Here is a 15,648-nt window from a genome sequence, read left to right on the forward strand (position 1 = left end):
CACACTGGCTGACCGGTCCACAGCCCCAAAAAGGTTGGGGACCACTGCTCTACAGGAGTTTAAAGATCTGACAGCAGCTGTTCTCTAAATTTGGAAATTCTAAATCTATTGATAAACATGATCTGGTTTTTAGGAGTCTGCTGCTACTTTACCTAATTTACAGACAAGTGAGCTGCAGTGTGCATGACCATGAGGAGCTGGAGGTTTTTGTGGATGCACTAAAGACTGAGCTTTATTATCTAAACAGGAAACCACAAGAGAGTCGCTTCCTGTCATAATCAGTAAATAATATTTTTTGAGAGAAAATCCCCAGCTCTGATAGTAAATATTAACCCTAAGCATTTTTATGAAAACTCATGAACACCACAATATTTTTGACTTTAATCATATTTTCATCACAACACACTCATAACAACAAATGCATTTTAGAAGGAATGAAGATGTTCATTACAGCCGTCTTGAGTTTGTATTTCTGAGAAGTTAGCGGTTCTCTCAAACTGAAGTCGTACAATTCCCTAGCATGAACACAAACGGCGACCGGCAGCATGTGGTCTCCTCAGTAGCCTTTCCTCCCTCTGAATCGTGACCTCGTGTCCAGCTGCAGGGAGGAGACAAACTCTGTCAGCGTTAGCCGTGGCGTTTAGCTGCTTCAGGCTGGAACGAGGTAAAATCCAAAGACCTCGAGATGTAAACTCCTGCTCACTCACCATCGACCTCTTACACTCAAAGAACGACGTCTGCAGCGCTTTGCAGTGGCCTTCCTTCAGACACTCGCTTGGTTTCTTCCCTTCCTGGCACATTCAAACAAAAGTTTCAGTAAATTTGTGCAGCGTCACAACATTCCAGATTATCTTTAGAACAAACTGCAAATAATATATTCTTAATTATTACATTCCAAATATTCATTAGGGTTAAGATTTGGATCGAGAGGAAGCTAATTCATGACAAAGAAGGATCTTTTAATGGTTGTCTGCTATGATTTTACATTTGGATTTTAAGTATTAAGAAAAATGTGTGTATAATGAAAAGTTAAGATGAGCTGAAATGTATTATTAGTTTTATATGTTTCTCCATAAAGGACTTTACAGACTATAAAAGCTATTTTTTATTCACTGAGCCTTTCAAAATAAAACACGGACTACTTTTCTCAACAGTTGCAAAAACGTTCTTAAAATAAATGTTAAATAAAACATCTAGAGGAACTCTTTAAAGTAGATTGACTGTGCTCCTCCAGAGGCCTTTGAAAACACTAAAATAGGTAAACGTTTACTATCAAATCACTATTTGTTTTCCACATCGAGGACATAAATGTTAAATGTTGGCATTTACACCATCATAAAATTTTAAATTCTGAAGTAAAAGTAAATTCCAGTCGCCCAAAGGAATTACTCAAGTTAGAGTAACTAAAAACTGGATAAAAAAATAAATTTAAAGTCTAAGTACTATTTAAATATATTCGACTTATAGTCTAAAACCAACAGGTAGAGAGAAATGAAAACATTTGTAAAACTAGAAGATGTTTACATGGCAAATTACCAATATTGATTCATCAGTAATTTCACCGAGTTGATATTTTCCAACATATAGGCTGGAAATTCACATTTATTATCGTGTTTTATTGTAACACAAGTAAATGTTTAATATGTTGTCTTAATATGACGTGTTTTACTATGTCCAACTCAGTACTTATATACAATAAACTAACCCAGTTCTGACAAGAAAAATGAGAAAGAGCAATGAAAATACAATGTAATGCTTAAACTCATTTGGGTAATAATTGACATTTCTCCAGATTAAAGTCATTTTCTGAACGTAGCAAAAACGACAACGGGAAGCAAAGGTCGCGTGCGCCTAATCAGAATCGTATGTGCCGCTGATAAAAATGTACATGACGCTAATAATTGCACAATTTCGGTTGAGTTTGTCTTTCCAAGAAATAATAGTTTAATAATAGTTTTCTGGGTGAAAATAGATCAGGCTTACCTTGACAACACAGTCGTGCTGAAGGAGACAGGCTTTAAAGTCCTCTCTGACGCCGGCGCATGCTCTGTCGTCTTCTTCTTTGTCCTCGTAATATTTCGGCATTTTCCCAAAACTTTAATTAACATCGATTTGGCGTCATAGGATAACTCAAGTGCAAGAAAATAAAGTTTCAGTGCGTTGTTTTCTATCTTGTTATGAAAGGTTGTTGGCCGCCATGACAGGAAATAGAATTATTGGAAACCGGAAATGCAAACGCATTCTGGGAGCACTTGTAGTTTATACACATAAGCTCAAATTTAACGAAAATTAAAGCTTTAAAAAATGTAGATGAAATGAGAAAATGTTGTTAGAACGGAATCACAACACAAAAGATCATGACTTGTTTTTTTTAGCAACTTTTCTCATTTATTGTGAACATTTCAATGAAAAATGATGCCAAAACAATCAGGCAGATGCATGTACACGGTGAAGGCACATGGACTGATGGAAGCTGAAGGGGCTGCTGGCAGAACGTCATTATATTTCCTGTCTCACATAAACATTTATGAACATGTCATGCTTCTGCATGCTTTCACGTTGTTCACTTATGGATGCAGGAAAAGGAGAACAGTCTGTCTTGTTTGCAGCACTGGGGTCTCCTTTCAAAATAAAAGGTTTACAAAATAAATCACCACTTTTTCCCTTCAGCTAAAACTGCTCAGAAATAGACTTGGTTGACTGTAAGTATTTTACTTTCCCTTAAAACTACTTACAAGTAAAATCATTGAAGGATTACTAACAATTTCTCCACTCAAAACATGGAAGAAATGCACAAAATATCTCAAGCTTGCTGCTTTTGTAAACTATTCTGAAGCAACACAAAAACACACACAGCCAGTAGCAGGTTCTAAGATCAGTAGTAGTTTAAAAAAAAAAAACATAACTGACAATAGGTTTTAAGATGAATCTGATAAACAGAACTCAACAAATATGAACTATGAGGTACAAAAAAGACTAAATGAAGGGTGAAGAAGCTGTGCAAATATTGCTGTTTTAGTCAGTAAACTGGTTAGACTCCTTTGTTTACTAATTTCATTCAGCATTACAATTGTTGTCCTCCACATCCAATCATACACTGTCAGTGATTTTCCAAATATTTGTACATCCAGCAATCAATTTTGTAGGCAAAAGAGTTCAGGGAGGCTGATTGTACTGATTATGATGGGGCGATTTCAAGCTATAAGGCACATATTTCTAAATTTACACCAATAAAGTTGACAGAAGAGATTCACAACTGTCCTATCATTTCGTTTTAAACATAAAATAAACCGTCTTAGTAGCTGTTACAGTGAAAATAAAATGTACAACTGCAATTTAGATTTTTTTAAAAAAGCACACAATAACACAGTCGTTTAATCTACCATGAACATCTGTTGGTAGAATAAAAATATATTTTACTTTTTGTACAAATTCAAGATTTATTTCAAATAAATTAAGTCACCTTCGTAGATTGCCAGTCATAACTGTAATATTATAGCAATAAAAACAATATATTCCTTCAGGAAAATGTTACCAAAGTCATGTTTGGTTGTTTTCCTAGAAACGGACACTGAGGTGATAAACAGCCTGTCAGAAAGTAGGCGAGTCAGATATGATATCGTTACTGCACTGTGGTCCAAATGTCACCGACTGGCTGCAGGCAGGATTCTGAAACGACGAGCTTATAGTGAGTTTTTGTTTCAGGACAAGAACAGCATCTGATGAGAGTGAGTGAAACATTTCTGTTTGGGCTGGAGTCGAGTTAAAGCTCCAGCATCTACGGGAAGAGAGAACAGCTGAGCGTTGGAGACAACGACATTCTTGAAACATCCCAGGCTCTGCTGAGGCGTTAGGGACAGTGCAATACCTCAGCTCGCCCACGTGTGGCAGCATTGAAAAACAATGGGGGGTTTGGCAGCATCTACATCATTGGCCAGCTGACTGGACGTGAAGACGTGAGGCGTCGAGCTCCCGGTCCATGAATTTTGTGATTGTTTTCAAAGCTGCTGAACAACAACGTCACCTTGAGAGTCAGAGCTGAGAACAGATGTCGTCACTGCTCTGCAGACAGTAGTATTCACATTCTGACAAATAGATGAAGAGCACAGGGCGGATAAAGACAGGAAGGCAGAAATGGAATAACGAGACAGAGAGGTGGCGCTTTCTCCGATGACTTCACTGCTGGTTGCTAGGTGCCAGAGGTTCAGCACGAGCAGTGTGGTGGTTCTGGTTCTCCAGGGACCATGATTCATAATCCTGCTCCAGAGATGTCAGCCAGCTATCCTTTTAATGTGGATCTGCAGCAGGAAGCAAAGTGCTTAGGATTACAAAGTGTGGTCAAAGTGGTGTTTTGTAGGAGAGAAGACTCACCTCACTGAGGATCGCCCAGACAGCAGAGTCTTTCTGAACCGAGAGGCGAAGCGCCAAAACAGGATTGAAGGACGGGTCCACAACTCCTTCTGCCACACCTTTCTCAAAGTGACCTGTGTTAAAACATGCACAAAAACGAGTTTTATGACACAGAAATCACATGTAAAACAAAGAAAAACTTTAACAATTTGTATTTCAACATAAAATTGAACAGATGTTCTCACCGATCCGGTAGAAGCGATCTTCAGTTCGCTTGTACTTGTCTTTGGTCAGCAGTCCATTTTCCTTAAAGAAAAAGACAAAAATCTGTGAGGAGGATTTACAACATTCAAACTATTCCTGATGCATGTCAGCGAGTGCTCTTACAACTGAAATGTGTGAATGCAGTCACAGCGTATCAGTTGCAGCACAGCTAGCATTCTGTCAATAATCAATACTCCACGTGCAAAAGAGCACCAACTCTATGTAATGTAATCAGAATCATTTTCACCATCCAATGATAGCGCGCATGTGTGTGTGTGTCACTACCGAGACAGGCAGTATTTCCACAGTGGTGTTCTCGATTTTATCCCCCGGGTGCTCCTGGTTACCGCTGCGAAACAGGAACCTACCATTCAAATCAAGAAGAGATAGATTTTTATTGCCAGATAAATATTCAATTTTGTTTCTTTTTTTATGAGCAAGTCAACTCTGAAGCATGAAAAACCTTTTATTTTAAGCCCCACTCTGATCATCTTCAGATTTATTGTGAAAGCATTCCCAGTGTTCTTTTTATTATGATGATGCAGTTTTTAGCCAAAATCTAAAAAACTGCAGTTTTCTAGAACATAGTTTATGCAGAGCAGCAGGACTTCATTAGAAATTCACCTCTGAGAGAACAAAAAAATCTTTCTGTGATAAATTTCTCAGGTTTGTTTTTCCAACCAGTCAATCACTAAACGCTCTCAAGACAAAGTTTCAAAGATCTGCTTGGTGTTCATTGAATCTACTCTAAAAGACTTGTTCCCAACATACACTATGTTATAAAAGTTTTGGCTCATCCATCCAAATGATCAGAATCAGGTGTCCTATTCACTTGGCCTGGCCACAGGTCTAGTGGTGGGGAACAAATGTGATTTTTCAGTGCATCAATTACCATCCATTAACGATTCTGAGTCATTTTATGAATGTTAAATAATCGAAAAATGTATATATGATTAAAAGTAAAAGTAACAAGTGGAACTAAATATGAAGCATTTTTCACTTTTCACTTTTTGAAGAACACACAGGCACGGCTGACCTTCCAGATCTCGTTATGCGACTGACCCGACTTCACTTAAAGGGACCGTTTGGAAGCATTTTGGCTTTTATAGTGTCAAGGGTCAATAGGACAAGGTGTGTAAGTGATGTCATACCAAAGTAAAATATGTAGGCATATTATATTTTGCAGTGACCAGTAGCATTTGTCTAAAATGCAATAAACCCACATCATAGATCTAGGTTGGAGTGCTCCGTCTGTGTGACCTTTAACCTCCCTTTATAATTCAGTGATTTCCCATCTCCAGAGGAAAAGGATGCTGGCCTTCGGAAGTTCAATTTAGAACAGTCTCATTAGGTGTCACTGATCACCACAGAGACGGAGCGTACAGGAACACTCATTAAAACTGCAGCGGAATAAATGAACAGGAAGACAAAAAGAAGACGGGGAGATGTTTGCGTCCTCTCTGAAACTGTTCCAGCCATTACGTCAGGTGCAGAAGCTGTCACACATTCCTGAAACTTGTCAGCAGAGCTGTCTATCCTCACACTAGATAAACTCAGCCATGTGGTCAATGTACTATAAATAACTTCCACATTTACTCTTCTGTGCACAGGTCACAGAGCTCTCTCAGTTAGTGGAAATTACTACACAGCTCCAGCTGGAGGGGCATTTTATTGCCACAAATAAAATTGGGGCTGAGAGGGATTAAGCATCATCCAGCCTCCACCCTCATATTCATGCAGCACATCTGTAACCTTTTCCTTACATCTTAGAAAACACAATGAGACCAGATACTGGAGCAGACTGTCTTTTTGTCTGAGGTGTGAGGAGAAAACAACTGCATACTGTCCTGTTAATGTTCTTGAAGACCGATTCAAACTGTATCTTTGGTGTTTTTAACACATTCTTGTAGAATTTTTGTGATGATGGAGGACATATATAAAAAGAAAATGAAGGTTAAATCTGAGTATTTCTTCATTTAAATTGTTGTGAATCAGAAGAAAAACCCTGTCATTTGAAAAAGAGCATATTTGTGACAGAAAATACTGGGTTAGTCCTGGGCGATATGATGATACATATCGTGTGGGCGATGGAAAAGTGTCTACCATGCTATTTCTCTTCTATTGTTTTTATGTTTACTTTTATTGCTGAACGTTTGTGCAAAAATATGTTTTCCTACAGAGAAACTTGAAACTGTTTATCATTTCTAACTTTTCAGTTATATGGTACTTGAAAAAATAAAATCAAACAAAAGTAAATAAGGAAATTTTTGTCAATTTTTTTGAGAGAATAACTGAAAATATACTTTACTGTGAAATATTGCAATATATATATATATATATATATATATATATATATATATATATATATATTGTTATTGTGAAATATAGTAATCTATAGCATGATGATGTAGGGTTTGTTCTGTATCGCCCAGCACTACCGTGGGCAGGTCATAAGCTCCCTGCTCCAAGCTCCCAGCACAGGGAGGGGTTGCCAGAGGTCCCGCCCACAACTAAGAGAAATATCTATGTCCTACAAAACGAAAGATTTTTTGAGTTTGCCTAAAAATTGCATAATCATAATCAAAAGACAACTGTGAGCACCTAACATAACTCAAAAGATGATCAAAGTGAGTCTTTAGAATCTGGCTGGCTTGAGAAGTTTTAGTTGAATACACATATAACACTAAAAAAATATTTAATCTGATATTATTACCATCAAAATATTTTTTTCTTTTATCTTTTTACTACATAATCTGTTTATTTCCTTAATTATTTTCCAAGAATATTTGAATTTAGACTCTTTTAACATGTGCATTAGAGACTGTCTTACCAGTATTTTAAATATTTTGTATTTTACAAACAATGTATAAATCTAGAACCCCCCCCAACACTCACCTGTCTATGTTGACAGCTCGGTCAAATTTGAAAAGTACATAATCTCCTTTAGTGGGAGTAATGGCCCAGAAGAAATCTTCTCCCAAATAGGTCTTCTCCAGCGTGTGACCCTGATACACCTGTAATGTGAAAGACACATTATGCTTTTTCCTATATGTGACAAATTGTGTTTAAACACATTTAAAGCATTTTTAATAATATGAAATTTGTCCTAGAAAGTTTTAAAAGAGCTTCAAGGAAATTGTAAATCTTTTTGTCGAATACATAAAAGGGGAAAAAAACCACAAGAATATATATATATATATATATATATATATTTTAAGTAGCCCAAGCACCATCGCGTTTAGTAAAACATAGATCTGCTGCTGGAAGTGCCATCTGAAATCCAAAGAGGTTTCTTCCTACAGCGTGTGCTCTGTTGTGATGCCTCCAGGTTCTCTGTACCTTCATTGAAGTGGAGACCTCAGCTGGGGGGTTAACGTGCATCTTGTGAAGCAGCGGTTTGAGGAAGTCCTTATCCTGTGAGAGGCAGACAGAGAGGAAACCGCAGTTTTCACACAGGAAGCTGCTTAAATGCCTTCGAACGTCAACGACTGCGAGAGTGTGAGACTCACTGTGAGCTTCTGAATCTTTCCCGCCAGGGAAGAATGGAGTCCCACGTGCTGGAACAGCGAGGGTCTGAAGCGCACGCGAAGGCTGGATTTCTGCCGCTCACAATGTTTCTGTGAGAAAAGGGAATAATCAGGAGCCTTTCTTCCCACCAGCAGAGCTTTTTGTATAGTAACATCAGGACTTACTGCATCTTTCTCAGGGTTACAGACTTTTACCCAGAGAATGTGATCCAGCAGCCAGTCGATGGGCTTCTCTTTATAAAACATAAAAATAAACTCCACTATGAGGTTAAGATCCGGAGCCTGGAACATTTTTCCTGTAAGGAATAAAGACAACACATTTATAAACGGGCATCAATCACACACAGAAGCACTTTAAGCAGTTTTTCTTCTTTCTGGATGAAAGCCAAACAATAGAAGGACAGTCATCTGCATCACGACTACACTGCCTCTCCTTGTTGGACAGAGTCCTGCTAAATGCTCCGATGTGTGTGTGTCCATTACCAATGAAGCCCAGCTGAGAGAACTCCAGAATCATCCAGTCTTCTGAGGAGAGCTGCAGGGCAAAGTTCTTCATGGTTGCAAAGTAGTTGGGCTTGGCCACAATGTCGTCCTCCAGCTGAAAGATAAAAAAGAGCTCAACATACGAGTTTGAATAATAGAAGGAGCTTCTTCCTGAGATTTCTGCGTGTTTTTAGGGTCGCTAAAGGAGGGTGGAAGACTCCTATGTTTTAACATGGGGCATCTCTCTAAGCAGATGAACTGAAACTAGAGATGAAGCTGACTCTAGGCCACACACAGTACCTCCTCCATCTCTGTGAGAGAAGCAGCAGAAGCCACATCCACAAATGAGGCATCAGCATGAAAAACAAACACACAAACTCAACCAAAAATGGCTGCTACTTCAAATCAAGAACCGGCGTTCACTTCAAGTCAGCCGCTGACTGCCGCAGCTTGGTGAACGCCGTATTCCTCTATCAAAGAGTTTTTTGGTTTTCAACAATAGTTTAGGAAATGTTAAAAATGTGCAGTAAGACATGAAGTTGCGTTCAAAGACACAAACTGAGACATCACCAAAGTCCAGAGGTTGCTGAACTTCCACAGAAAAAACAGTCCGACTACTCAACTGCTCTAACGTTCAGTGTTATGTTTAAAGACCCACTGCAAGGAAATTGGAGTACGAATTTTGTCGTATTATTATTATTTTGATGATGGAAGACATAAATAAAGAAAATTAAGCTTGAAATTGCCTTTCTGAGTATTAATTTCTAAGCTTTTAAATGTGAATAAACTGTAACTGTCTAACAGTTTAGTGTGCAGGATGAGCTTCAAATGGGACGGAGAACATTGATCGTTTTGTTTCTTTGCAGTCAGCATTAACAAGTGATCAAATTTGTATAACTACACCTGTACCTCTGGAGGAAAAGCTGGAGAAATATTGATTTTTCATTGTGAATCAGCTGTTCGCTGATTCAAGCTGGCAAAAAAAAGAGAGAAGATACTGAAAAAAGGACGAAAACTTAAAACGGGGGTTTCCAGGCGGGTTTTTTTCACCTCTAGCGCCATATTTTTTCTCTGTGGCCAAATTCTTTTGCTCCATTCTGGTGCATCCACTTGCTGACAAAAAGATGTCTTTGTTTTCCTCATCTGAGCTTGAATCTGGGTCAAAACTGTATGACTGGATAACTAATTTCAAAGTTTTTTTTAAGACAATTCATATTCCTAAATACTCTGTTTAAAACGTGGTCTTGTTTGGATAAACACAGGGCTGATATTCTGACAATGGTAAATGGTTTTTCAGACGAACTAGGTGAAATTGAGTAATTTCCCACAGCACACTGACAGAGAAAACAGTATGTACTGATTTGAATATAAACTGAGAGCTACTCCCATGTTCAGTGTAAGGTTCAAACAGCCTAAACAGGTTTGAGAAATGATTCTGTGGCAAATTTCAACCTTAAAGCAGAGTTACTGTTGATCTCTGCTGTAGACTGGGTAACCTGAAGGCTGTTCATGTGGTTGCCCTGGGGGCTGCTCATTCCAGCCCCTAGGGCGGTTTGCTTTCTCACAAGCTCCAAAAGGTTTTTGATTTTCTTCAGATAAATCATTACAAAAGCACTGGAGTTTATCACCACAGGTACATTATTACAGTCACTTATTATGCCTGGCCTTGGGAGAATAATGGCTCCAATGATCAACCAGGCTAATAATCATCAACTTGTTCCTAAATCGCTTTTTTTTAAAAATCTTTTCTAAATTTAAGGACATACCTGGACATAATAAACCCCTTTGCTCACTGCGTACATCATGAGGAAGGAGTAATCCAGGTTCTGCTTTGTTCGCCATCTAAGAAACAAACCAACAATGAGGCATGAGACAATTTCACATTCAACATAACATCAGTCAAAAAAGCTGTAACAAATTTATGAAGAAAGTTGCCAGATCTGATAGACATTTTCCTGATAAAAGCTAATTGTGCACAGAAACGATCGACTCACAAAAACCAATAATGGAAGAAAATAAACGGTAACTGATGAACTCTACCAGCCTGCAAACTCCAGATCACGCAGACCGGAAATGCAATCAGGAAGAGCAATGTACATCAGGCGGTTACTGTCCATCAGAATATTTGATTGTATGTAATCCATTCATCTCCGTGTGACTTCATTAAACTCTAATCATTGAGGAGTACACAAAGATCAGTGGCCTTTGATAGTGACCACTGATTAGCCAATGATCATCAGTAATGACGTGGACGCCCCTCCTTTTAAAATAAGCCGACTTAATGAGGATGATGACACAACAGTTTACAAGAAGATTCAAGTTTCTACATTTTTGCAAAATACAAGCAACTTTTTAGTTTTCTGAATTTTTGTATGTAATGCAAAAAATGCTAACTTTTATCGATTGACCGTATATAGAGAACTGGACCGAGTGACCCCTGTTCCCTCATGTTCCAAATAGAAAGTACCCACTGAACCCAAGAGGCCAAAATCCCTTAAACTTAGAGAAATAAGCAGCTGTTAACTCATTTTATTTATCAAAATAACAGTTCTTGCTCTGACAACATTTAACATGTTCTTACTAATCCTCATTGCTCTCATTATACCTTTTTCTGTAGTTCAAATCTCAAGTTCTAAACTGGCCAATCAGATATCTCAACAATTGTTTGAAACATTTGATAGACAGTTTCTCTTAAGCTTGCTTTCAATAAAAAAGGGTTCAACAGGGTTCAAAAGCAGTTCAACACAATGTCTCTCAGCCCAACATATTGCAGATCTGGAAGCACTAGTCGACTCAAAAAGCGACTCAAATGACTACAAAAGATCACCTCCTCTGTGGTTCAGTTTAGCTTGAGCAATAAGCATGTACACAAAAAAGTCACTTTAAGAGACATAACTTCAGAAAAAGGAACTGAAATGCGACTGATTGCTGCTTCCATGAAATCTGTTGCTTCAGTAAACCCATTAAGCTTTTATGTTCTGCACCATGTGTTTATAAACACTTCTGTGTTATGTCACCTGTGGAAGCCATGTCGGAGAGGCTGCTTTACATGACTAAAGCAGATCTGTACTCGCAGGTATACATTCAGAGCTGTGCTAGCTAACTGAATAATTTATAAACCGCAGCTGTCACAGTAATTGTTTTACTCCAGTCGTGCAGCGGTCTGTCTGAATGCTGTTCAGGAAGGAGCGTGGAGGAGTCGGCAGATTTCTGAGGAACGCGGGCTCTCAAACATCCTAGATTCTTGGAAAACATCTGACTAAATGGACCCTCATTCCAGCACAGCCAGGTGGTTAGTGCATTGGTTTTCACAGGGAGGATTATAAAACGGACTTGGCACAAAAAACGTGACAGCCATGCTAAGCAAGATAGTGACTGATGTAATTTAGGTTAGAAACATCTGTGCTTACAAACATCTGCAAACAAGACTCCTGAAGGCCGTCAGAGTACATGTTTTCTGGAGGCAGTTCTCTAATGGAGCCCTCTTTAAAGAGAGAAAAAGCACACAGGATCAGCGTGAGCACTAAAGAGATAGAGTGCAGCTTCTGATGACCTTGATCTGACTTTGACGAACGCCTTTGGAATACTAATCGCCCACTAAATCTTCCTCCCACTTTCCCCTGACTCATCCATGCACATTTTCTGGGATCCTCATCACAGCTCATCTAAAGCACGGCCGCTAAAGCTTTTATCTGCACTTTCACGACTGATTTTGGTTCATTTTTCACAATAGCTCCACATAAGACAAACATGCTCTGCCATTTTTTACCTGACTCTTTCTTTGGAGTCCCCAAAAGTCTCCTTGAGGTTGGTGAGATCAGGATAGTAGGATGCAGGAGGCGAGATGACCTCCAGCAAACCTGAGTTCAGCTCTGTAGAAAACCTAAACATAAAGTGTGGATCTTTTAGGGGAAAAAAATGCACCAAAAGGGCCTTTTCTTTGTCACAGAGTTGAATTCTTACGATTAAAGATTGAACAAAGAGAATTTTACTCACTCTTTCTCCAGACCAGCAACCACACTGTGAACATATTCCAGGTCCGTCTGCAAAATTGACCCCAAAAAACACACATTAGATTTACTTTTCATTAGGAAAATAAAAAGCTTTGATTTTATTGACTTCTCACCTCCCCAACAAACACAATTATGACACAATCAAGTTTTTCTTCAGGCGTCAGCTTATCGATGAGGGAGCGCAGCGTCTCCGACAGGTACGACTTCACCTTCCGCTTCACTGTGGGAATCCCCATCACCATTGTCACTGCGAGCGACACAAATGGTTCATCAACGGGTTTGCATCTGCAACTAAATAATCTGAGTTTACAGATTGTGTACCCCTTAAATTCGCATGAAAACTTTATTCCTAATCAGGATGACAGATGGAGAAAGTTTGTAAAGCATTTGTACTGCAGACATTTACAGCAAAACTTTAATCTGAATGTGAAATTGTGATCTCTGGTTTAGCTTTAGTGCAATGACATGAAATAAATACATTTAAAAGTCCTAATAATCACTTCTAAGCTGCATTTAGAGCACTTTCTTAAGCTACAAAGCATCTTTCCGTTTAGCCTAAAAGCATGTCACACTTGCACTCTGGTGAGATCAGGGAAATGTACGCTTGTGTCACGAATGCCTCGCTCAAGGGCACACTAAGGACACGTCGGCATGTAGACAGCCATGGCTGGGAATCAAGCCACCGACACTTCGATTAGCAAATAATCTACCTCCTCCGTCCTGAGCAGAAGCCTCTGAAAGAGTGGTGGCTTTTAAGAAAGCTCAATAAGGCAGACATTGCAGAGGAAGGAGCAGGAGTGGAGCCAACTGGCTCAGCCAGTTAAAAGATAAAAGTGAACCGTCTCATCCACAAGCTTTCCCCTCAACACAACTTACAAATAATAAAAACTACCAAAAAGAAAATGTGTAATATACCTCCAATTCAGTTTATTTCTAAAGCACTAATTCACAATCTCTTAAAGAGCCACAGATGCACACAAAAAATATAAAACTAAGCACAAGCTCTACTTTTTACAATTATTATATCTAAATTTTCATGAATATTCATGGTGACTGTGCTGGAAAAAACTCAGGAATAAAACCTCAGCAAACCCAGACTCAGTAAAGAATCTGCAATGATCAGATAAAGAATTGAGCAAAAACAGAGAAGTGACAAAACAATTACCAATCTATCAGCTGAATCTCAAACTTCTAAAGTGAAGTCTGGCTGCTTGTTCTACAGGTAAACAGAGCGACCATTGTTGCCAGAGAAGACAGATGCGAAGGCCAGTGCAGCTTTATGAAAGAAAGATGGTTTTGGAAGCAACATCAGACGCTGCTGACATAACCGGCATTGAAAGGAATGAGATGGGATGTCTCGCCTGTCCTAGAAATGTCTCAGCTTCGCTTGGCATGAGCTGAATGAAGGTGACTGGAGGGAGGCAGGTCTGTGGAAATTCCCTGTTTTTATTACAGAAAAAGAAAAACGTCTAAAATAAAAGAAATATACTCCTTATTAATAACGAACTTTATGAAACAGCATTTCCTACTAATATGCATGTGAGAATTAAAATATAAAGACAAAATGATTTAAAAAACTTTAATATGACTTTCGGAATATTAAAGTACCTTAAAACGCTTGATAGAAGCAACATTTTTCAATATGACTAAAGCACAAAATGAGATATTAAATATAAATGCAACACAATAAATAAAAAATGTTTGAATAGCAGCTAACTGTATACATTTTCTTTTATTTTTACAAAATAAGGAAAACTTGTAAAAATAAATAAAAGGCTATAAACTCAAAATACTTGGCTTTTTCTGTTCATTTTCTATTGATACAAGACCTCCAAATATATTTAAAAAATCATAAAAGTGAGCAAAACTAAACGGTACAACCTGAATATTTCCATCCAGAAAAAGGCAAGCAGAAATATTTTTGAGCAGAAAAAGATAACAAAGAACTCAGAAAAGACCTGAATGCTTCTCACTGTTCACACAAACTCAATTTACAGGGAAAAAACTTTATTGAGCTGAAAAAAAGAACAGTCTGGCAAATAGTGACTCTTGGCTTTCAAAAAGCTTATGGTCAGCTGCTTTACCAGACAGAATCATCTGACTTTACAAACAAGAATGCCATTATGACCAAAAATACAACTCCACGCTGTGTTCCCAGCATCTGGTTTGTGTTCTTTTAGTTCAAACTGTGAATCCATAACTAATTAGTCTAAATTGTAATAGAGAAATGTAGGTTAACATTAAATTAGATTACACACTGTAAACAAATATTCATTCATCGTCTTGGCCGCTTTACCCTTTCGGGGTCGCGGGGGTGCCAGAGCCTAGCCCGGCTACTGATGGGCGAAGGCGGGGTTCACCCTGGACAGGTCGCCAGTCTATCGCAGGGCAAACAAATGAAAAATATGATAATCACAAAAATATGACGATGAAAATCTGGAGACAAAAACTATCAACACATTTTACTGAAGAGTAATAATCAAGAGATCAAATTTAATTTGAAGAATTTTCAGAGAAAAGAACGATCCCTCTGACTATAATACAAAAAAAAAAAACTTTTAGCAAACTTGTGGTTTTGCGACATGACCTTGCTTCTTCTGACTCGTGGGCTTACAACATGAAAAGCGGCTTTGCTCCATTCATTGGCCCCATTGTGCAAGACTTCAAAGTGTTTGCAAACGTTGCACCATCAGGTTACAAATTTCCGACAATTAAAAAACCTTTTTGCTTTATTTATTTATTGCTCAACCTTTATGCAAAAATGTGTTTTTCTTCTCAGAAACTTGAAACAGTTGTGCACTTTAAAAAAACTGGATATGGAATTTATTTGACCAAAATAAGTATGATTTTGAAAAAGAAGTGAAGGCTACTGTACCTCCACCACAGCTGTTTTTATTTGATATATGTATTTTGCTGTACTAAAATGTATGTTTCTCATTTGTGATAGTTTAGGTAAATGTCCCTTCAAAATAAAGTTGGAAAAAAGTAAGTAATTCACTTTTTTGACAAAC

The 15,648-nt window shown here is 38.2% G+C and overlaps 2 protein-coding genes across 3 annotated transcripts in view; both read right to left on the reverse strand.

Moving 5' to 3' along the window:
- Positions 1 to 368: 368 nt before the first annotated feature.
- Positions 369 to 2,218, reverse strand: LOC112155078 (cytochrome c oxidase assembly factor 5). The gene is made up of 3 exons (XM_024286496.2): positions 1,984 to 2,218; positions 708 to 791; positions 369 to 598 (listed from the first exon to the last, which is right to left on the reverse strand). The coding sequence occupies exons 1-3, from the start codon at positions 2,083 to 2,085 to the stop codon at positions 557 to 559; spliced, it is 228 nt and encodes a 75-aa protein (XP_024142264.1). The 5' UTR covers positions 2,086 to 2,218; the 3' UTR covers positions 369 to 556.
- A 147-nt stretch (positions 2,219 to 2,365) lies between these two features.
- Positions 2,366 to 15,648, reverse strand: part of mgat4a (alpha-1,3-mannosyl-glycoprotein 4-beta-N-acetylglucosaminyltransferase A) — a 30,558-nt gene continuing 17,275 nt past the window's right edge. For both annotated transcript variants that reach the window (XM_024286493.2, XM_036209625.1), the window contains 13 exons: positions 12,751 to 12,884; positions 12,621 to 12,667; positions 12,394 to 12,507; positions 10,391 to 10,466; positions 8,625 to 8,739; positions 8,307 to 8,437; positions 8,124 to 8,231; positions 7,954 to 8,028; positions 7,510 to 7,628; positions 4,900 to 4,978; positions 4,596 to 4,656; positions 4,372 to 4,484; positions 2,366 to 4,298 (listed from right to left, as the gene is read on the reverse strand). In XM_024286493.2, coding sequence (XP_024142261.1) covers positions 4,272 to 4,298; positions 4,372 to 4,484; positions 4,596 to 4,656; positions 4,900 to 4,978; positions 7,510 to 7,628; positions 7,954 to 8,028; positions 8,124 to 8,231; positions 8,307 to 8,437; positions 8,625 to 8,739; positions 10,391 to 10,466; positions 12,394 to 12,507; positions 12,621 to 12,667; positions 12,751 to 12,884 — 1,199 coding nt within the window. In that variant the 3' untranslated portion in view covers positions 2,366 to 4,271. The remainder of the gene's footprint in view (positions 4,299 to 4,371; positions 4,485 to 4,595; positions 4,657 to 4,899; positions 4,979 to 7,509; positions 7,629 to 7,953; positions 8,029 to 8,123; positions 8,232 to 8,306; positions 8,438 to 8,624; positions 8,740 to 10,390; positions 10,467 to 12,393; positions 12,508 to 12,620; positions 12,668 to 12,750; positions 12,885 to 15,648) is intronic.

This window comes from Oryzias melastigma, linkage group LG21 (assembly GCF_002922805.2).
Source record: "Oryzias melastigma strain HK-1 linkage group LG21, ASM292280v2, whole genome shotgun sequence".
NCBI classification, from domain to species: domain Eukaryota; kingdom Metazoa; phylum Chordata; class Actinopteri; order Beloniformes; family Adrianichthyidae; genus Oryzias; species Oryzias melastigma.

Bases quoted from the DNA above. Each gene is read 5' to 3' on its own strand.
- LOC112155078 (XM_024286496.2), bottom strand. From the start codon at position 2,085: ATGCCGAAATATTACGAGGACAAAGAAGAAGACGACAGAGCATGCGCC. The intron at 792-1,983 runs GTAAGCCTGATC...TGAATGTGCCAG, and splicing joins AGCACGACTGTGTTGTCAAG to GAAGGGAAGAAACCAAGCGA. The intron at 599-707 runs GTGAGTGAGCAG...TCCTCCCTGCAG, and splicing joins TTGAGTGTAAGAGGTCGATG to CTGGACACGAGGTCACGATT.